General features: G+C 37.1%; 1 protein-coding gene across 2 annotated transcripts in view; it reads left to right on the top strand.

The window, feature by feature from the left end:
* LOC306886368 (la-related protein 1B-like) overlaps nt 1-23,909 on the top strand; it is a 29,487-nt gene that overhangs the window by 1,687 nt on the left and 3,891 nt on the right. The window contains exons 2-15 of one of the 2 annotated variants that reach the window (XM_079443403.1): nt 5,060-5,121; nt 6,768-6,827; nt 8,270-8,483; nt 10,356-10,475; nt 11,537-11,699; nt 14,951-15,095; nt 15,180-15,354; nt 15,501-15,739; nt 16,966-17,328; nt 19,648-19,765; nt 19,997-20,154; nt 20,631-20,737; nt 20,879-21,042; nt 21,121-21,265. In XM_079443403.1, the coding sequence (XP_079299529.1) occupies nt 5,060-5,121; nt 6,768-6,827; nt 8,270-8,483; nt 10,356-10,475; nt 11,537-11,699; nt 14,951-15,095; nt 15,180-15,354; nt 15,501-15,739; nt 16,966-17,328; nt 19,648-19,765; nt 19,997-20,154; nt 20,631-20,737; nt 20,879-21,042; nt 21,121-21,265 (2,233 nt within the window). Of the gene's footprint in view, nt 1-5,059; nt 5,122-6,767; nt 6,828-8,266; nt 8,484-10,355; nt 10,476-11,536; nt 11,700-14,950; nt 15,096-15,179; nt 15,355-15,500; nt 15,740-16,965; nt 17,329-19,647; nt 19,766-19,996; nt 20,155-20,630; nt 20,738-20,878; nt 21,043-21,120; nt 21,266-23,909 lie in introns of both variants that reach the window. The other variant, XM_079443402.1, reaches the window with a different exon arrangement.

Here is a 23,909-nt window from a genome sequence, read left to right as displayed (position 1 = left end):
CACATATAAGACACGCACAAGAACCGGTCCGTGTTATGTTACTCATATGTTCTTGTAGAGGTTATTTTAATATGTTTTGGGCTAGTTTAAGTCGTCAAACGCACTGTATGTTTTTGTCAGGAAGCCCTTAGCTTTTTTTTGCCATTTGTGATGTGACCAAATATGGTGGTAGTGGGAAAAAACGTCCGTATCCACGTAAGTCTGCCGACAGACCCGCGTGCGCCTCGATCATTTGGGTGTATTTGGACAGACTTGCTGATGTGGGCAGATTTAACCCCTCTCCCCACCCCATCTGATCGAGTTGCACGGGAGCACGTGGAGTGCTGAGCACTGCAACTCCAGCAGGAGCTCATGAGAGGCCTTTACACCCTCACCGCTCCACACTGAGTTTCAACCCCACTTACACAGCTGCTAAACACTTCATAAGTACTTGAACACCTGGTTTTTGGATCCTCATAGTGTTTGTAGAAATGTGCAGCTCACCTGTTGAGCTGACCTTATTACAATATGGTAGTTTTAAAGGAATGTTAATTTTAGACCACTCCCTCAACTGAATATCACTGTGTACATAGATAAGACCATCTGATGGGTTTTGTTCACATGAGAGTGCTTATGTACATTGTTGTTTAGGGTGAAGAGTGACTTTTTTTTTTTTTAGATGTTAAGAATAAACAGACAACTATAATTTAGCTATTTGTAGTTTAGTTTCCCTGATAAAGTGTAAACACTGAGGCTCATTGTTCTGTGTAATTTAAAATAGATTGGCTCCAGCAATGGCCGACACCTATCTGTTTGTCTCACTGTGGTTGACGGGGGAAGTGTGTAGGAAACCTGTTTGAAAACGGGTAATGTTAATGCAATAAAAAGAAGGCGCTTGGCCTTTAAATAACTTGGTTTGCATATCTAAACATTACTGTTGTAAGAATATCACAAACCAGAAGAGCAAGATATTTGCAGATGTACAGTTTTGTTCAGTAGCTTGTTATTGAGAATCTCATTTCAGGGGCTGATTGAAAACACTTTAAGAAAGTTTGTGCATCTCAGAAGAAAAAAAAAGATCTGATTGCTTTAGGTCATCATTCAATTTTGCAGTCTTTTTCCAAAACTTGCATAAATATATAGTTTTGACAAGGTGTGATCCTGTTAGCAAAATTTCCGCAAAATTGTGGATAAAGATCCATTGTCTTTTTTCAATAGCTTATAAAAAGACAGCTCACATAGATGTCACTTAAAACTTGTTGGCCATCTTGGAAAATGAGCAAAAATGAGCAAAATCTACATGGAAAACCTTTTTTGTCCACACTCGAATCACAAATTTCGTCCACATATTTCACTGAGAAACAGTAAATATGGCTGCAACTTTGTGTCTTTGGATACCAGTTAGACTAGTATTAGTTTGATTGGATGGGTTCCCACCTGATACCTAAAGTACACAGTTTATTAGCGATACATTAAAAGTGAATTTTTACTGAAATTAAGGTTTTCATTTAGCTGGAAACTGAAACTTCAGTTTGGATGATTGTGTAACTGATCTCTGTGTGCTGTTCAGGGCGTCATGTTCTCAGGTGATGAACTAAACCAATAATAGTAAAGTTCTTTAGTCTCCTTTAAATTTTTCAGATGAACAGATTTACATATTGCGTCTCTAGCATAATTTTTAGTCACAGTGATGTGCATCCACACTGCCAACTTGTTTATCTTTTGTCACCTTTTCATGTTGTGGGCATGAAATAGATGCTAACAACCAATAAAAAAAATATATATATATATTTTGGCTCATTATTTTCAGTTGCAGATTTTTTGGTGCATCACTGTCCATTATATATTTTTTTGGTTTGTTTATTTTCTTCTTTGTATCCAGTATTGGGTGATAGACATCTTGTCAAATAGAGATGATGTTTTCAAGCCACTCCTGGGTAATCAGTGTTTTGTATGGTAATTAAATTCCTTTGTCTTTTAGTGATTAAACCACCGCTGGATTACATTCAGTTGAGTATCTGAATTACATGGCTAATTTCCTGTTTTTCTTTATGAAAAAAACAGTTGTGTTCAGTTTGAATGGAGACGTGTTGTAAATGAGTGTTTCTCCTTTGTAGTTTGACCAAATCAATACAGTCCATATGCATTGTTTGTGCCATTATTCTGGTGAATAAACAGAGCTGTAGATCTCACTGACCTTGTTAAGCCAATGGTCTTTGTGCTTTCTGTAATGTGGGATTCATGTCACGATTCCAAGTATGTGCAAATGGGACTGTGATGTGAAAGTAGCTCTCAGGTTGATCCTCAGAGATCTGTGTTGAAAATCAGAAATGTGTGCTTTGCTTTGAATGATCAGAATGCTGTCAGATGATGTAGGGAATGATAGCAGTGTTTTAACAACCATTACTCTGGTCTTAGAGTCTGTACACGTGACTTGTTAGCTGACATTTAAGAATAGACTGCCCCACTGTCAAACAACCATAGGGTTTGTTGTGAGCAGCTTTGTCTGTTTTTATTGTAGTGATACCTGTATGTGGTAGTTTTTGCGGTTATAAACATATGTGGCTTAACGTGACGGTCACATTTCAAACTCTTTCTAGTTGTAGGTAGCACAGTGTTTGTATTACACTACCTTTCAAACGTTTATGGATGGTAAGATGTTTCTGAAAGAAGCCTGTTATGGTTAAGGCTGCTTTTATTTTATAAAAAAAAAATACAATTTTAAAACAAGTTTTCTATTTTAATGTGTTTTATGAATACATAATTTATTCTTGTGATGGCAATATTTATTAAAAAAAAATATATATTTTATAATTTTAAGTAGCCATTACTCCAGTCTTAAGTGTCACATGACCCTACATAGAACCTAGATCATTCTATCATTCTGTCTAGATAGAAATCATTCTAATATGCTGATATTCTAATGTTCAAAAAATATTTCTTTGAATAGAATGTTTTACTTAAGTTCCTCCACTTGACATTTGTAAACAAATTAAGTTTACACTGAAAATGTTATATGAAAACAACATGAATACAAAGAGTACATCTTAGATTTCTTTAGATTTTAAAAAACATTTTGCTGTCTCTTTAGCATGTTATTGACCCTAGTTTCTTGACAAACTTTGCTAAGCTTTCATTCATTGCCATAGCAACATCAACCCAACTGACCTTACGTAATGTTTCTGGCTTGACATTTTAGTGATTTAAATGATCGTTTAAGTTATTAAGCCTCAGGCGGTATTTACTGACAGAAAGGTGTTGGCGGGACAGTATCAGTAAGTTTGTATGTATGGTCACACCCCACACTGTCAGAAAGCACCCAGTGCCTTATCATACAGGCCATCCTTTCAGTAATGATAAAGGACCCCGGACACTCCCAGAAATGGGCGTCCCTCTCTATTGCCTGTTTAATCCTGACAGCTTTTTTTTTTTTTTTTTTTTTAAGTAAAGAAATTTAAACCGGTTTTGTTGGCAATTCCAACAAAGTAGTGTTTGATTCTCCCACAGGGAAAAAGCTTTGAATGCTGCTATATTTCTGAAGAATAAAGCTGATTTGATGTGATCGTTTAAGGTCAATGTTAATCTTAGAGTGTTCATGATTGTTTCTCCACAACCACAAAGAATTTAAACTCTTCCCATGCAATTATAAAGCCCCTGATGTTGCAATGAAAGGATAGACGTTCATCAAAAGTCAGACATACGGTTGTCACATACATTGTGCTAACTTCCTTAGCGAGATCCTTCTGGTCTTTTAAATCGGTTAGGCTAAACTACACCAGAATGAACACTGTTAGCATTAGCATCATATTCTTTCCGCTGTTTTAAAAAAATGCTGTTTATATCTGCTGGTGTGACTCTGTTATTATGGTGGTTGCAGTTTGTCAGGATGTAGCCGCTTTGTTGGTTGTGTGAACAGCGGCACAAATACCCATAGGGGCAGTGTCATTGTGTTTGGGAGGATTTGAATGCCACGGATGACTCCACTTTCACTGGCCCTCATAGAAATGTTGTTTGCTGCTTCATCTCGCAAAGGAAGTTAATGTTTTACGCGTGTGGATGCATGACCTTGCTGTGCAGGTGCTGGCGTGTGGCTTTACAATCTAAGCGAAGCTGTTCCCAGATAATTGACCACAGCACTTAGTCCGTATTGACCTGCCATACAGGACACAGAGAGAGAGACGTTTGTAGATTTTAAGTGCAGATCTTGGATACACGGAGGATGAAAATTCAGTATTCATTCATGAGTCACGTGAATAAAGAAATGCAGTATTTATGGTCATACTTTGAGCTATTAATTAACTAAACATTGTAGCCTGCAGGTGTTTTATAGATAATCCAGACCCTGTGCTTATGTATTTTGCAGCTGTTGAAATAGTGAAATAGTGTGTTGTGTGCCCTGTAAAGCCTGAAGAGGTGTTTTACCAAGTGTTATAAGGCATTGCTGCGACATTGCACAAGTTTTTCCTGTTTGAAATTGTTTTAAAAGGTGGTTACTGTATAGATGCGTGTTTAATGTGTGAATGCCCTCAAAGAGTCATTATCGCTTTAGTTAAACTTAGAAGGTTTAGGTCATACTGCACGTGTCTACAGGCAAAGACGGAACTAGCTCTATATCGACCAAAAATCCAGAGTTCTTCCTCTGTGGAGATGTGTATAATGTTGGTGACTGACTGTCTTCAGTATGTTCTATGAATGAACGATCAATAAAGTTATTGTGTAAATGCACAAGTACAGTCAGGCTAACTGCATTTCTGATTGTCTGAAGTGTTCACGCAGTGTCGGTTGAAGTCAGTGAAAGCATCCAAACTGCCTTTGAAACCTGAATTAAATATAGTATTATGTAAAAATGTGGTTTTAGCTCTTTTTTGGGGGGACATTTAAGCATTTATGACAGGCCGCACACAATGGTTGACTGACATAGTTCTGCATTTGTAGTTTCTTAACTTTGCAAACGTCTGTTCTGCCAGTTATGGTATAAGAATAACAACAATGGCAATATAAAATAAAAATAGCTTTCTTGCTTTCTCTAATGCACTATATCTAACACAATCTCTCTCTTGATTTTGTTCTGTGTCCACAGAACCCCAGAGTCCTACCAAAGTTGTCCGTGCCAGCAAACCCAGATCCAGGAAGACCAGTAAAGTAAGTCATTTTTATGCAGGGGATCGCCAACAATGGAGGCCATGTGACCTGCATTTATTTGTTTAATGGGGATGAAATAATAAACTGTAATTCCTGTAATTAATTATAGATGCTATATGTGACCCTGGACCACAAAACCAGTCATAAGGGTCAATTTGTAAAAATTGAGATTTCCACATCACCTGAAAGCTGAATAAATAAGCTTTCCATTGATGTATGGTTTGTTAGGATAGGACAATAGTTGGCTGAGATACAACTATTGAAAATCTGGAATCTGAGTGTGCAAAAAAAAAAAATACTGAGAAAATTGCTTTTAAAATTGTCGAAATTAAGTTCTTAGCCATGCATATTACTAATCAAAAATTAAGTTTTAATATAGTTACGGTAGGAAATTTACCAGATATCTTCATGGAACGTGATCTTTACTTAATATCCTAATGATTTTTGGCATAAAAGAAAATAGATAATTTTGACTCATACAATGTATTTTTGGCTATTGCTACAAATATACCCCAGCGACTTAAGACTGGTTTTGTGGTCCAGGGTCACATATAAATCCATATGGACCTGCTTTTTTTTTTTTTTTTTTTTCTTGTCTGTCTATTTGTGTAAAAGTGGCAGTTTTTTCCTCCAGTCTGTTTGTGTAACAGTCTAGTTTCTGGATGTCCTGGTCTGGATCAGGGGTCAGCAGCAGTCAGTCATTTAGCAGCTTGGCTTGTGTTTGTATTTAAGTGGATATTTGTTCTCTCGGTGTAGTCTTTTGTGTGGGTGATAGTCAACAGAGAGTCAGCACATGAGTTTTTGACTTTTACCTCAGCGGGACATTCCAGAGAGAGCACACAGAGGGCTCAAATTTAGTCCTAACAGGGGCAGTAGAGTTGTCCCCATGACTGACTCCAAAGCGTGTTAGTTTGTCTCCACTTACACATACACCAAATGACAGGTTCCCTTGTACATTCGTGACCCCTAGCATGTTATTCTGTGTTCATCCCTCATGCTTTTTAGTTTTTTTTAAAGGACTGTGACACGTTTGGTTTGTTATGACTAGCCTTGTTAGATCACATGGGTTATACCATTTTAACTTCAAGGCGTTACCTTACAAATTCAGTTTCTACCGTCTAGCTTTAGCATCTGGGACACCCAGGACCCATTTTGGGACGATAGTGGAATCCGATATGCCACTTGGAATTCTGGGTTGCTTCGCGGCTTGACGAATGATTGACGTTCCTCCGGTAATAGAAGGTGAAATGATCTCTGAGAAAGGAAAAGCCGCACTTCCCCCACAGAGTCAAAATTATGTTTTGTGTGTTAAATACTGACAAAGTTGTTGTCATGTAGGGTGGAAACTCGACTTGAGGAGTATTTGACACCCAGATGTCAGTGGAGTGGAGCAGCTGCCTTTTCATAAATCATTCAACCTGGATGTTGAGAGAGCATGCATCTGTTCATTGCCTTTTAGTTGACAATCATTAGGGAATGATCCTGTTTTTTATTTTTATGTTTGTTCAAATCAAATAGTTTTGTGCGTTTCCTATTTATGTACTAACACAGGAGTAGGCTGTTGTAGTAATAGATCATGATGAAGGATGGGAACTTTCAGTACAGACGTAACTTTGTTTCTCTCTTTCTTTCGTTCTCGTGTGCAGTCGAGTGACTTCAGTGACATCACAAACTGGCCGACCCCTGGAGAAATTGCCAATAAGGAGGTGAGGAAGACACTGCATTTCAATATAAATCTAGCTGTTTTGTATTCAATTTTGTTCAGTTGCAGGCCTTTATTATTTGATTTACATAATGTAGACAGTGACGCATTATTTTATTACTATGTAATTTTGATGTTGGGTCATTATAATAATTGCTAATTTCTCAGTATGTCCAACTTGAAACTGAAGAGCAGCTATGTTTGATTTCTGCTGTTACAAATGTTACAAATTTGTTAACTTGGATGCTGTGAAAGTCAAAAATCATGGCAATTTCTATAATGAATATTAATTTTTGTTATGTCAAGTTCAAAAATATTTAAAATTTTAAAGTAGAAATGACTATTTGTGAAAAAAGAATGTAAAAATGGTAATCAAGAAACATTATAGGAATTCATTGGTTGTACAAAAAGTGAACCATGAAATTTAGTTCTTGAAACGTACAAAAGTATGGAACTGAATTTATTTCAGATATTCAGATGTCCGCTTGGAAGCTGGGTGTCTACACGTCAAAAAGGTTTCAAAATATTTTGTCAAGAAAATATAACATAAAATAAAAAAGGTTTATACATATATAAAAATAAATAAATCTTAGCATTCTTAACCCTCTTGTCTTTCCAGAACCTCATCTTTCTTGTTTTTTTTTCTTCTGTGAAAGGCAAAAGGAGATTGGATTGTGATTTACAAGTAACGCTTCTTACGTAATCAGATTACTAACTAGTAAAGTAACGCATTACTTTTAAATTTACAATGAAATATCTGAGCTACTTTGTTTTCCCATTTATTCACTGACACTTTGCCTGTCCCCATTTTGAGAGAAATTGGAATGAGGTGCAGAGTCACTTCTTTTAGCCTGAGTCTTATTAATTACATTTTTTTTGTTATTAAAAAAAACAAATAAGCAAGCCTAGAACAGGTGGCAAAAACGCAATGCATAACTTTCCATAAAAAGTAACTAAATAACAATTAGTTACTTTTGTATGAAGTAACAATATTGTAGTGTATTATTTTTAAAAGTAACTTTCTCCAGCACACTTGTGTGCATTCAAAGTTCTTCAGAAGATTATATGGGTTATAGCGCACAAATCATATGGACCACTTTTGACCATGATTGTATAGATCCCCATTCACTTTCATTGAATGGGAAAGAGCAGCCTGGACGTTCAGATAAACATCATCTTTAGTGTTTCATGGAAGAATTTTTTTATTTTTCTTCCATGAAATGTCTTGAGTAACGTCTCTCTTTCTGCATGTTTTTATGTCAGAGTTAAGATCTATGAAATGAAACCTTTATGTACTGTCATGGAGTGTTCATTCCGTATCACGTACCTTCAGACCTGTGGAAGAAATATATCCGTGTTGGTTTTCACTGACTGGACTGCTGGCTTCATTCTGCTAAGTTCAGGTTTAATTTACTGAGAGATTGATTTGATTGTGCTCCTTAGCAGCAGCAGAATGTGATAAACGTGCAGGGGAGGAAAGGGACAGCCGGACAGAGGGAGAGGAAGAAGGATTGCGGGGGAGAGAAGGAGAGCGGAAGTGATGGGAGTGACAGTAAGGAGAACAGGGAGGCACAATCGGATCCAATCACAGGACTTTCGAATGAACAGGAGACCGAGGATGGAGAGAGCACGCACAACAGTGCCCCCCGTAGGAGAGGAGGTGAGCCAAACCACAACATTAACACACATAAACAGGCATTCACTGTCACATTGCATAGAATTATTTGAGGTTCATGTTACTGTTTTCTGCATTCTGTGCAGTATACACTATATGCTGCCTCCAATTCAGGGAGTAGTATGCTTCACTGTGGACATATGATCTCTTAATTTTTCACATTGCGTGTTCAGTGCTGCTTGAACAGTTTTTGTTTATTAAATTTTATGTAAAACTTATGTAATTAGTTTCTTCGTCTCATCAGTGATCATTGCACACTCACTGAAGTGATTGTTTTAGCCTGTAGGTGGATTCATTGTTAAAAAGGAAACAAGATAATAATCGTTCAGATTTCAGTGTTTCCCACAGCCTTGCGCACTATCCCCTGCCCCCATTTATATATTATGCAAATTAATTCTCTGCCAGCAGGAGGCGCTTTTAGAGTGTGAGAAATAGAGGTTTCTCCGGTAACGCTGCACATGAAAATGACATCGAAAATTTTCTGAAGACAGTCGGATTCCTTCTAAAATATAGTGCTATAAAAACACCCGCGCCGGATTTTGATTTTTAAATGTGCAGTGCTCATGTTTATTCAACGAAATCTATTTGTGGCGGTCAGTTTTGATATTGTGGCGGTCCGCCACAAATGAGGCAATGTATGGGAAACACTGGATTTGTTTGCAAAATAATGTATTTTGCTAAAGAAAAAAACAACACCAATGGCATGTAAAATGAGCAGTCATGTAGAGTTATGGGTAAGGGTCAAAGGTAATTACCCTTGTAACCTATAACCCTGAATGGTTAAAAATGGCTTTTAAACATCTGTCCACTTTAGTGAATGTCATGTATCAAATGGTTTAACAAACTTGTCAAAAGTGCTACCCCATTTCTTTAGATGGAAAAAAGGTTTGGAAAGTGGAAGTGGGAAAAAAAAGACTCGGCACACCTTCATAACATTTTTACAAACTTTAGGAAAAATTGTGGGAAATTGAACATGATCACACGTGTACCAGCTAAAAAAAGAGAGAGAAAAGACAGACGCTGAAAGAATTGAGTGCTTAGAAATTCTCATGAGGCCTGGGCGGGTTTTAGACGTGTTAATGCTTTAAATCACACACGCATGTCTTAACACATACACATGTGCCCATAGTCACACACTCAGACACGCAATATTCTTGAAGTATTACACAATACTGATTACTTAGGTAAATGGTTCCTTCATTTCTTCGTAAATCTCAGATTGTCTTTTTAGATGTTAGTGTGGGGTAATTTGCTATGAATTAATGTCTAAATGTTATGGCAAGACATATGCAGGAGGATATAAGGCATTACTAAAAGCCCCTAGGCTGGTTTTGGAAAGCTTCTTTCTCTTTCTGTTTTTTTGCATTGTCTGTGTCTTCAAACATATAGATATGGTGCTTTATATTCCTGCTTTATATTCCTATTTACTAATCTGAATTTATTATGAATATAGTAGGGTGCAAATGTCCAGTGTGTACATTGAATTATTTGTTATTGCATGATTTTAAACAAATTAATATGTTGACATAAAATACTAAATATTTAAAGTTTTCTAGGTCACAAATCAAATAAGTAAATGTGTGTGATATGAATTCATATGAACTTCTTTGTATAGGGAGTCAGATTTGTTTGCCTTCATTGAATCTGGAGACTTTGAAATCATGCTGGAAAACACGATTTTCAGGTTTTACGCAAACTTGAGGTGCTTGTGCAGCTCAAGTGCTGCTTCATTAAAACAATAGAGGAACAAACTATACCGAGACTTTAGTGTTCATTTTTTAATTCAAGATTACTGTAAATAATTTAAACTGTTAATTTGAGTTCTTATTTTGTCCTTTTCTTTTGTATGTTCCTCAGGCTGGCGGAGAGAGAGAGATTTCTTTGACACAGCGAGTGTTCGCAGTGAGGGCAGCAATGTCCGCGGAGGCGCCAGGGGCAGGGGCAAAGTTCGTGGCCGAGGCAGAGGTCGTGGACGAGGTATCCAATAAACATCCCTAAACCACCTAAAGACAAGTTAAAGTGAATGAAAAAACAACTAAAAGCGATTAGGATCAGAGTCACCTTAAAGGGATAGTTCACCCAAAAATGAAAATTTCCCAATGATTTACTCACCCTCAAGCCATCCTAGGTGTATATGACTTTCTGCTTTTAGACCAATACAATCGGAGTTATATTAAAAAATTTCCTGGCTCTTCCAAGCTTTATGGAATGGGGTTTAAGGATGTGGTATTTTGAAGTCCAATAAAAGTGCATAAATACATCATAAAAAGTGCTCCATACGACTCCAATATATCCATATTTAAAATTTTATAAAAGATTCAGCTAACTGACATTTGCGTGTTCACGAGAGAGTGGCATTCCAGTGGATGACGGAGGACTTAGGAAAACCAAACACCGGTCACAAATTAGAAGTACAAAACAAGGATTTGTAAAGAAAAATGTTGTAGGGTTTCGATATAAGCCAAGAGCCTTTGCTGTAAACAAAACTTGGTTCTCATGAGACTAGAATATTATATAGGAGCCTGTGCTATGGCTTCATCCTACGTCATCTCTCGTGAACATGCAGGACAGTTAGTGGAAGCTAGATATTTTGTTTTATAAAGTTTTAAATACGGATATTTTTCTAACAAAAAAAAAACAAAACGATTGTTTTACTTCAGAAGTCCTTTATTAAACCCCCCTGAGCCGTGTGGAGCCCTTTTTATGATAGATTTATATTCTTTTACTGAACTTACAAATTTTAAACCCCATCCACTGCCATTATGAAGCTTGGAAGAGCCAGGACATTTTTTTTAATATTACTCTGATTGAAAGTCATATATACCTAGGATGGCTTGAGGGTGAGTAAATCATGCGGTAATTATAATTTTTGGTGAACTATCCCTTTAAACTTTAAAATCTTTCTTCACTGTAAAGCGTAAAAATAGTTTAGTCATACAACTTCATTTTAGGGTTTAGGTTTCACGTATTCCGTGTCAAGTATATGTAGCGAAATATACAGCATGTATTAGCTCTTGTATTTTTATTTTTTTTCTCAGGTCGGTTTGACTACTCCCACAGTTACCGGGACTCGTACCTGGATGGGTCCACAGTTCCATCCGAGTTTGGCACTAACATGGTCTATTACTATGACGACGGTAATCGCGTGCAGATGTATAAGATTGAGGAGAATTTACTTAAAGAATACATCAAACGCCAAATGTAAGTTCAGTGTCTCTCTTCTCTTTGAATTTACACAAAATATAGCACTTGGTTTGCTTTTCCAGCTCTCCAGCTTTACCACATGGTTTCTTTTTATTGGTCATATCCCAACAAATTTTGGACTTTAAAATTTTGGACTTATCTGTAATTTAGTAAATTAAACTATACAGTGCACACATGGCTGAAATATATTCTTGGTGTTTCACACTTTACCGCCAGTAGGGGGAGCAGCTTGCAGCATTGGGCGGCCTGGCACTGCCTGTCTGTGTGTGCCCTTAATTTAGCTCGTCTGCCTTATGGATGATGGGGAAGGGTCAGAGGATCTAGGTCAGAGAGATTAGGACAGAGGACACTGGGAGTGTTGTGTGTGTGTGGGAGCATTTCCTAGTTAGTCAGAAATAATGACTTTTGCATTTCATGTAGAAATGAAATTGTGTATCAGCGTGCATAGTCAAAGTGTGTGTTTTCTTTCTCCTACCCAGCATGAGGTTATTGTTTGTTTATGAGTGTGTTCTTGCACACAATCTTATTCACAGAGTTCAGCCAAGCTTACTTCACTCAACGCTGTGATCATAACAAGCTGTGAGTCCACAGGGAGCTCACACACACACACACACACACACACACAGGCTGTTTAACACTGATCTGAGACCTGTCTTTCAAAAACAGTAAAGATCAGTGCTTCCTGATGAAAAGCTGTTCACAGATCAGTAAAAAAAAAAGATGCTTCCTATGCAGAGATTTTGATAGGGCTGAAATTACTTTGTTTGAGTCTTCACTTTGTGAAAAAGATGAATATGAACAGCGAGAGAGAGCAAATTTCACAAATCAGAATACATTTTGCGATATAGGCTAAAGAGCAGCAATTCCATCCCAACAACATCATTGCTTCAATGGAATATATATCTCTGCACACTCTAAACCACAAACAAGTTTTTATATTTAATAAAAGAGCCATAAAATCACTTTCCCAATGACTTTAACTTTCACTTCATCTCAACTTTTTTAATTTATGTTGCTTCATAATAGTCTCTATTGCATAACACTGTGATGATAAATAGCATTATAGTGCTTTTTCAACATATTTTCTGCTAAGTTCAGCATGTGCTGCGTGGTAAAAAATAGGCTTATCGCCGAAAATCTATATTTAGGGGTGTCTCTTGGATGTTTTTGGGCCATCTTACAGTGTATTATTTATCTATCTAATTCTGTATCTGTTTATTTTGAATATTTTTGGTTTATTTGAAAAGAGGATATAAGTGTCTCCATTTGGCACGTTTCTAAATTCCTTGTCCTGCATGTTCTTCAAGCCCAGTTTCTCCTCACACCGAAACATACCATTGAGTGAAACTTGCAAAACACCACTGCTGAAACTTCCCAGAATCATTTGCAGTATTGCACATGGGGCATCTCGACCTCTGCTGACTAAAGCTGCAGGAATGTAAGGTGTGTTCTGGGTGGAGGCCGCAGCGTTCCTCCCAGAGCACTTCTTCTGCTTCTTACAGGAGTTTTAGCAAATGTTCCTGTATGTTAAGGAGGTATTTGATTGGTTGATGTATACCATCGGTCACGTCTCTCAAGTTCCACCTTCAGGTGCCTCATCAGGGTACTATGTAGGAACTTGCATGTGTTAGGAGAAACTTAATCAACTTTTCTCCTAACTGCTTGTCCACAAAGGCTCTATAAGATTACTATACAATATTTAAATATGAAATTCAGCAGTGATTAGTGGAGGTCTGGTCTGCAGTTTTGATCTCCCTGCACCTGGTCTCACTGGAATCCTGCCAGAGGCTCTGTGCTGTCTGCTGTGGGACTGCTGTGTTCCTCACAAAATACACAATACCCAGAGGACAGAGATAGAAAGTGAAGCGGTGCTGATCTGTGAATGCATATGTTTTCCGGAAAAAGAGTGGGAAGAATGGATAGATAACTAAAGGGATGTGAGATTTCTGTCTTTATTCCCAAGACATCCAGTCAGCTGGACCACAAAACCAGTCATAAGTGTCAATTTTTCGTAATTGAGATTTCTACATCATCTGAAAGCTGAATAAATAAGCTTTCCATTGATGTATGGTTTGTTAGGCGGACAATAGGATAATATTTGTCCGAGATACAACTATTTGAAAATCTGGAATCTGAGGGTGCAAAAAAATCTAAATACTGAGAAAGTTGTCCAAATGAAGTTCTTAGCAAGTTTTAATATATGTATGGTAGGAAATGTACCAAATATCCTCATGGAACATCATCTTTACTTAATATCCTAATGTTTTTTGGCATAAAAAGAAAATAATTTTGACCCATACAATGTTTTTTTGGCTATTGCTACAAATATACCCCAGCGACTGGTTTTGTGGTCCAGGGTCACATATAACAGTAAGTTTAATTGCAGCAGTTATAGAATGAGACCGTAATACCACGCTGCTCTTGGATTTGTTTACATGTATTTTGTACTACATTGAATATTGTAAATTATCCATTAATTGACATTTGTAAAAAGACGACTTTGTTATAGCTGTATTCTTTTATATTGTTGGAAAAACATAGTTAAATTAATGCATATAATTGTATTTATTTATTGAAATTTTATCAAATTATGATGATGATTGTTTATTATTAATTTCTACTACAATACGTTGTAAGACTTTGCATTACAGATAAAATGTGGTCTAAAAGTCTGAGATTGTTCTTTCAGTTTTTAGGATTTTGAAAAATTAAATGAATTAAAAATATTGAATTCTGTTCATGTAGCATACATGCTACGGTCATTTAAAAGAGACGCATGAAGAGATTCAGAAATATTATTTTCAATTTAGTATTTTTATTTGATTTGTTTGTAATATAATAATAATATATGTACTAGAAAAATGCAGAATTTGTTCTAGTGTTCTCAGACCTAACTTTGACTTTTTAAAATCTTTTTTAAAAAGTTGAATTGTGTAAAAAATATTTCATTTCCATTATACAAGATAAGCATGCAACAAATAAAACAATTAAATGAACCGCTACAAATATATTTTAGTATGCTCTTCAGAGGTATTGTAGTTTGTTTTATTTGTATTGTTTGTGTTAAGTACAAAGCTTAAAAATATGTGATGTGTATGTAATTCAAATCTTAATCGCACACATACGTGACATGCAGTAGTTATATTTGTAGGTAGTATTTAAATGTACAGTAATTAGAGGCAGCAGATGTGAAACTATGCTGTTTAATTATTATTTTGGAGTTTATAGATGCCTGTTTTTGTTTTTAGTGAATACTACTTCAGTCTTCCAAACCTGGAGCGTGACTTCTTCCTGCGGAGAAAGATGGATTCAAAAGGCTTTTTGCCCATCTCTCTGATCGCCAGTTTCCACAGAGTCCAGGCCCTCACCACCGATATCAGCCTCATTAAGGAGGTGACTGTTGACCCTTTACCTCTGCTCTGTCAGAGTTTATTATCTTTAGACGGTGTTATATCTGGTTTTTGTGTATATGTCCAGGCGGTGAAGAACAGTGAAGTCGTGGAGCTTGTTGATGAGCAGATCCGTAGGAAAGAGGAGCCTGAGCATTGGCCCATCCCGGGTCCCTCTCTGGACTCCTCGCGCACAGATTTTTCCCAGCTCATTCACTGCCCCGAGTTCATCCCAGGACAGACGTTCACCTCCCTCAGCACAGGTTCTGCTGTTTAGCTTTTTTATTGTACTTGTGATTGTTTTGCAGTGTTGTTTTGTAATTATACTGTTATTTTGCCTGATTCTGAAAATAGTAGCCCTCGTCACACTCACGTATTTTCTGATAATCTCTCTCTGCATGTGCCACAGTGTCATCCTCCCCAGTCAGTCAGCACATAGTTGAACCTGCTCTGGTAAATGGCCAACCTAATGGTGAGACAGATGCAGCCAAACCTCAGTCCAAAGAATCCTCTCCTTCAGACTCAAAAAGCAGCTCTAGTGAAGACAGAAATACACCTAAAGAGCGGTCCAGCAGTCTCTCTGATCCAGACGGCCAGCTGTGGATACAGGTGGAAAAACGACATAGAAACTCCTCTGGAAAAAATAAGGTACTTTCAGATCCTAGCCTAGTGATGTATGCCAGTGTTTTGTAGTGATGCACTAAATTCTGATCATTATGCCAACAATTGTTTTTATGTAACAGCAATTAAAATTAAATATTATTGTCTTAAAAAATGTAAAATGAAACACAACAAAATAATTCTGTCATTTTAAATTTTACAGGTGAATTTAGCCGTCACAACATTATAATCTACAGATTTACATTTAGCATTTAACAGTATTATAAAGTTGCTGTTTTTTTAAAGAATAACTTTAAAAGATTGTTAGATGACCGTAGAGGTAATCTAAATGAAAATCTATGGAAAATGAGCATGAACAATTACATTTACAGTACTGTTCAAAAGTTTGAGGTAAGATTTAAAAAAATAAATGTTCACCAAGGCTGTAAAGAAATACAGTATATAAAGTAGTAATGTGAAATATTGCTAACATTTTAAAGTAACTGTTTTCTATTTTATTCATGTGATCCTGCAGAAATCATTCTAATATGCTGACTTGGTGCTCAAGAAACATTTCTTCTCACTAATGTTGAAAACAGTTGTTCTGCTTAATATTTTTGTGAAAACCATGGTGTATTTTTCAGGATTCTTTGAATAGAAAGTTCAAAAGAACAGAATTGGATTGAAATAGAAATCTTTTTTTAACATTATAAATGTCTTTACTGTCACTTTTCATCAGTTTAATACACGCTTGCTGAATAAAAGTATACATCTCTTTAAAAAAAATATTGCTGCCCTCAAACAAGAGTGTACAAAATCAATAAATTTAAATATTGTCCAGTAACTGATATGCAGTGCATGAAGCAAAATATTAGGGATACACAATACACGGGGACCAAAATCAATTTGGACTATTTTTTAAATATTTAAAAATAATAATTTTTTTTTTTTTAATTTTTTTTTGGCCAATTCTCATTTCTTTAAGCTCTTTTATAACTCTTGAGTCTGCTTGAGCATTTTGATCACACTTCTTTACTTTTCCCTCCTCCATATCTCTTCATCCATCATTTCCTCTCTCCATTATTACATGTCCTGTGGGTGTGTAGACCTCAGTAACTCCTCTTCCTCCTTCTCCTCCACCTCCCCTTCTTAAGTTATCCCCATCTGCAGTTGAGTATCCTCCCCGCTTTCTGTGTTTCCTGCTATCTCGTTTTTTTGTGTGTTTTTTTTATATTTATTCAAAGTAAATAAGATATGTTTCGTGTTTGCTTCAGGAGCGCACAGAATTGGTTCAGTCCAGCCCAAAGCAGCAGCCTGAGGCAGACCAGGAGGAACTGGACTTCCTGTTTGATGAAGAAATAGAATGCCTCGCAGCGCCTCGCAAGAACACCTTCACTGATTGGTCAGATGGCGATTCTGATGATGAACTTGACGACCGAGATGTAAACAAAATCTTGATTGTTACTCAGACCCCCCCTCACCTGCGGAAACATCCTGGGGGCGATCGGACGGGGAACCATGTGTCACGAGCCAGAATTACAGCTGACCTTGCCAAAGCCATTAACGATGGATTGTTCTACTATGAACAGGATCTTTGGACAAAGGAAGAAGGGCAGCAAGAGTGTGCCAATGCCAAGGTGAGAATGGTTGTGCTTTTTAAATTATGTATTAACATTACAAAAATAATTCACCATTTACATGTTGCAATAAAGAGTTCAGTAGAATGTCCAAACTTCTCATCTCCATATAGTAAAAGTGAATAGTGAACAGTGCTGGCACTGGTCAGCATCCACTTTCATTGTAAGGAAGAGAACAGCTTGGACATTCTGCTAATTATCTTTATATTACAATTTAAAACAGCTGTTTTCTATTTTAATATGTTTTTTAAATGTGATTTCGTCCTGTGATTGCATTGCTGAATTTTCAGCATCATTATTCCAGTATTTAGGGTCACGTGATCCTTCAGAAATCATTCTAATATACTGATTTGCTGCTCAGAAAAAAATTCTTATCAGTGTTGAAAACGTTATGGTGCTTAATATTTATGTGGAAACTATGACAATTTGTAACTATTCTTTGATGGATAGAATGCATTTATTTGAAATAAAATAATTTTGTAATAATAATATAAAAGTCTTTACAGTAACTTTTGATCAATTGAATGCATTCTTGCTATAAAGTATTAATTTCATTAAAATAAATCTTATTGAACCCAAACTTTTGAGCCATAGTGTAAACAAAAAGATTTGTTTTAATCCAAATTGAGTGTGTAATAGTAACAGAGAAGTTTATCCCGAGTGTGGTGTTAGTTCAGCAGCTGTTGAGTTCAGATAAATGTCCACGCTCAACAGAAACATGGGAATTTTCCTCAATGTTGGAATTGCTCTGTAGTGACCAAAAATATGCTGAAATATTTGCTTAAGATCTCATATCTCACATCAGGCAGCACATCACAACCAACCTGTGCACTCTAGAATTTGGCATGTGATCACAGACCTCTTTAGGGTTTTATGTGTGCTAATCTTGAGACAAAACAAAGGCACCGATATATTTTAAGATCAGTCAGAGCAAGTTTCTTTCATTTGAAACAGCTCAGATTTAGATTTTAGTCTGGGATTAGGTTTAAGCCTTGTCTGTGAAACCTGGGGTATAAATACTATATACCCACATATTTAAGAAAATAAAGAAATTAAATAAAATTGACACATGCATATAACAACATTTCAATAATAAACATATAAATGAAAAAACTAGAATGTTTTTTCTAAGGCACGCTTATAAAAAGTGCATAAATGTCCTAATTGAACAATGGCCTAATCCTGGTTTAGGCTAAAACCTGTCTGTGAAACCGGGCCATAGAGTTGTAACTTTTTTAGTTTTAGTCACTTTTTCTTATTTGTAAGTCGCTTTGGACAAAAGCGTCTGCTAAATGACTAAAGTAAAGTAAAGTAAAGTAATATATTTCAATATGTTATGATTCAGTTTTATTAGGATATTACAATGTCTGGATTAAATTGTTTGGTTAATCCAGCAGTGTTATAATTTATTTTCAACAGAACAGTGACAAATACCTGTATGTACCCTCCACAGTTAGCCAATCAGACGAGAGCTTTGTGATGGCATATGGTCTAGGATGTGTGCACTCTTTTAGAGGAAAAGTTCTTGTCTTGATCCTCCAGGATAAAAACTCATTTATTGATATTTTATGAGCCAGTCATTGACTCATTTGCGATTTGCAAAATGTCAAAAAGCCTGAAAGAATGTGACTCTAATTTAACTCAAGTAGGTCATATCAAGTTTACAGTTTACACAGATATGTGTTTGAACTGTACAGTGTTATCGGGGGTACCTGCCTGTTCCCACTCATGGGAGTCGTAGCACCTGTGTTAACTGTGCCAAGGTCTCTGTGGGCTGAAGTTCAAAGTACAGGCACCTGATAAACAGCAGCACAAAATGACAGAAAAGAGCACACGTGCATTTGTTTGTTCAGATCATTTAGAGTTTATGATGTCACTATGATAGTGTGGCTTTTTTACATTAACATGTTCTGTGTATTATTGTGACCAGTGTGTATAAATGTCAATTTGACATTACATTCTTGGTAAACTCCTGAATCGACTATGTTATGTCTGATTTAATGCCTCTGATAGACCTAAAAGCTTCACTTTTAGTGGCCAAATGGGTTTGAGTTTTTATGATGGACTATAAGGATGTCATTGCAAGTAATAACCGCTGGTAAACCTGATCAAGTGCACTGCCTGCAGTCAAATACGGAGCACTTACGACTTCATTGTTCATACAGGCAGAAACTGGAAGTCTATCGGGGCACTTTGTCTTTCTCTTCTCCTCTTTGTTTTTAATGAGTGTAATGCTCTACTCGTAGTTTTAATGCTTTTAGCCCTCTTTTAGCTGTTTGTTTGTACTCTCTATAATGTCAATATGTTCAACGTTTTTAGGATGTTGAGAACTTCAAAAAGCTCAGCATGATCAGCCAAGATGAGTTTGATACTCTGACCCCTAAACTTCCCTTTGACCCCAACGAGGAGGTCTCACCCCCTCCACCATGTCAGACAGGTTATCTATCTATCTATCTATCTATCTATCTATCTATCTATCTATCTATCTATCTATCTATCTATCTATCTATCTATCTATCTATCTATCTATCTATCTATCTATCTATCTATCTATCTATCTATCTATCTATCTATCTATCTATCTATCTCTAATAAATAAACAATTAAATAATTATAAATAAAATAATTCATTTATTTAAAAGTAATGTTTTGTCTTTTCTTTTTTTAGATGATTCTACCATGGCTCATTCTCTCCCCACGGATGTCCCAGAATCCTCCAGTGTGCCTCACACCCCACGTACACCACGCACCCCTGGAAGACAGGACCCCACCAAAACCCCACGCTTCTACCCTGTCATCAAAGACAGCGGCAACCTTGACGGAAAAGTATGTTTTACTAGGAAAACATATTCTGGGACTATAAGGATGACATTTTATGTGTATTTTTGTAACTATATTTATGTATTACCTAAGATTATTAGCTGTTTTGTCATAATTTACTCACCCTCATGTCATTCCAAACCTGTGTAAGATTCTTTCTTATGTTGAACACAAAAGAAGATATTTTGAAGAACCAGTCAGCTATTGGTCCCCATTGACTTCCATATTATTTCTTTCCCTACTATGGAAGTCAATGGGGACCATCAACTGTTTGATTACAAGCATTCTTCAAAATATCTTCTTTTATGCTCAGCATAAGAAAGAAACTCATACAGGTTTGGAATGACATGAGGGTGAGTAAATGATGACACAATTTTGGGTGAACTATCCCTTTAACATTTTTGCTTCTTTAGTTCTTACATTTATCTTAACCAGGTGCATACTTCTCATTTTTCTTTTCTCCCCCTTCCTCAAACTTTTAGACCCCCAGAAAGAGGAAAACCCGTCACAGCTCTAACCCTCCTCTGGAGTGCCATGTAGGCTGGGTGATGGACTCACGAGAGCACAGACCCCGCACTTCCTCGATCAGGTTTTTGGCTTTTTTACGTCATGCCCTCAACACTGAGGTGCAAATCCTTCTGTGACTTGAAACACCTCAGCTAATAGTTTCAGATAGTTGGCTCTGCTTAACAGTCTTTCTCTTCCATTATCCTCCTCATCCTCTGTACAGCAGTTCGAATGCATCTCCGTCAGAAGGAGCTCCTGCACTGTCAGGCAGTTACGGCTGCACCCCACAGTCCCTGCCTAAGTTCTGGCATCCATCCCATGGGCTTTTGAAAGAAAACGGCTTCACCCAGCAAGTTTACCACAAATATCGCAGACGATGCCTCAATGGTGCGGTGATTGTTTGTTTTTTTTACACAACAGCTGTTCTGTATATATATAATTTTTTTATGTATTTTCTTTCCTCAGAGAGGAAGCGATTAGGTGTGGGTCAGTCTCAGGAGATGAACACCCTCTTCAGATTCTGGTCCTTCTTCCTCAGAGACAACTTCAACAGGAAGATGTACGAGGAGTTCAAGCAGTTTGCCGTAGAGGATGCCAAGGAGAACTACAGGTAAGAGTCATAGTCCTGAATTCTGTATTTTATTTGCAGAACCTTGTCTGGAGAAGTTATCAGCGTTTGAGAATTCAGGCAGCGAATTCCAGAATAACCAGGCATTAAGTCAATCAAGTTCATTTGACCCCTTCTCAAGTGCCCCCAGTTTGGCAAGAGGGTACATAAATGACATACCAAAAATAAAAAGGTTCCTGCTCATGAGTCCCTCTGACTATATGCATAAGCAGTGGTATAAGCCATTGGTATTGCAGATGCTTCAAAATTCTCCTGATTTTGATTTGTTTTACAGAGGCTACAGAAGACTTGAAAAATGGTTCATGTCTATTCTTAAAAATAATGAAATATAAATGAAATATTGGCTGTCATAGCAATTTCTTGTGAGAGAATGTTGAAGTTGGCATTCATGTTTGACCTACATAACACACAACATACAAACATACACCCACATTAAAATGGCTGCCAAATCTGAGCATTGTTCTTTCTGGTCTGTCTGGTTCTTATACAGTGATGCATGAACTCTTCTGGTTGTTTACTCACAGATTGTTTGGATTAATTTTTGTTTGGCAAGTGTGTATATTACAGTACTGTATCTTGAATGCTGGGGCTTGGACTCATTATTATTTAACTTGTTTTTTGAATCAACAAAACTCATAATGCAATATTAAAATTTATGTACAATATCGAAAGGATCTTGAACTTCAGATGCTATCAACATCATAAATCTCGCAGATTCTAAAACATTAAAGGGTTAGTTCACCCAAAAATGAAAATCAGCCTGTGTATATAACTTTCTTCTTTCAGACGAATCCAATTGGAGTTATATTAAAAAATTGTCCTGGCTCTTCAAAGCTCTATCATTGCAGTCGGCGGGTGTTTCTGTTTAACAGTCCAAAAGACGTCAAATAAAGTGTGTGCATCCATAATAAAACATGCATCACACAGCTCCGGGGCGTGAATAAAGGCCTCCTGTAGCGAATCCATGTGTTTTTGTAAGAAAAACATCCATATTTCAAACATAATTAACTCTTCTCTCTAACTTCATCTAACTGTGGTACGCGGAAGCCGTTCCGGCGGATAACGTAGGACGTCGGTGTTGCGTGATTAGTGACAAAAGTGGAGAGAGAACAGAATCCGGTCATGAATTAGAAGTAAAAACCAAGGATTTGTAAAGAAAAATGTCGAAGGATTTCAATATAAGCCAAGAGGAGAACTTTGCTTCTTTTGCTCCTGTAAACAAACTTGTGAGACTAGCATACAGGTACATCTAAAAAAATTTGAATATCGTGAAAAAGGTCAACATTTTGTGTTACTCATTTCAGAAAGTGAAACCCATCTATTATATAGATTCATTACACATAGTTAAATATTTCAAGCCTTTATTTCTTGAAATTTTGATGATTATGGCTTACAGATAATGAAAACCCAAAATTCAGTGTCTCAGAAAATTTGAATAGTACATAAGATCAATAAAAATATATTTTAAACAGAAATGTCAGGCTTCTGAAAAGTATGTTCATTTCTATGCACTCAATACTTGGTTGGGCCTCCTTTTGCATGAATTACTGCATCAATGCGGCGTGGCATGGAGGAAATCAGCCTGTGGCACTTCTCAGGTGTAATGAGAGCCCATGTTGCTTTGATGGCGGCCTTCAGGTCATCTGCATTGTTGGGTCTGGTGTCTCTCATCTTCCTCTTGACAATGCCCCATAGATTGTCTATGGGTTTCAGGTCAGGCGAGTTTGCTGGCCAATCAAGCACAGTAACACCATGGTCATTGAACCAGCTTTTGGTACCTTTGGCAGTGTGGGCAGGTGCCAAGTCCTGCTGAAAAATGAAATCAGCATCTCCATAAAGCTTTTCAGCAGAAGGAAGCATGAAGTGCTCTAAAATTTCCTGTTAGATGGCTGCGTTGACTGTGGACTTCAGAAAACACAGTGGACCAACACCAGCAGATGACATTGCAGCCCAAATCATCACTGACTGTGGAAACGTCACACTGGACTTCAAGCAACATGGATTCTGTGCCTCTCCACTCTTCCTCCAGACTCTGGGACCTTGATTTCCAAACGAAATGCAAAATTTACTTTAATCTGAAAAGAGGACTTTGGACCACTGAGCAACAGTCCAGTTCTTTTTCTCCACAGCCCAGGTAAGACGCTTCTGACGTTGTCTCTGGTTCAGAAGTGGCTTGGTAGCCCTTTTCCTGAAGACGTCTGAGCGTGGTGACTCTTGAGGCACTGACTCCAGCTTCAGTCCACTCCTTGTGAAGCTCTCACAAGTGTTTGAATCAGCTTTGCTTGACAGTATTCTCAAGCTTGCGGTCATCCCTGTTGCTTGTGCACCTTTTCCTACCCAAATTCTTCCTTCCAGTCAACTTTGCATTTAATATGCTTTGATACAGCACTCTGTAAACAGCCACTCCTTTTAGTAATGTCCCTCTGTGACTTACCCTCTTTGTGGAGGGCGTCAATGTTCGTCTTCTGGATCATTGCCAAGTCAGCAGTCTTCCCCGTTATTGTGGTTTTAAAGAACAAGAGATGCCTGGAATTTATACTGTAGGGATGGTCATTAATTGAAACTCAAATGTAAATATTCTAATATTTTGAGATACAGATTTTTGACTTTCATGAGCTGTAAGCTC

The sequence above is a fragment of the Barbus barbus genome (assembly GCF_936440315.1).
Source record: "Barbus barbus genome assembly, chromosome: 20".
Lineage (NCBI taxonomy): Eukaryota > Metazoa > Chordata > Actinopteri > Cypriniformes > Cyprinidae > Barbus > Barbus barbus.
The sequence above is the reverse complement of the archived record's forward strand: the minus strand, read 5'-3'. Positions and strand labels throughout refer to the sequence as shown.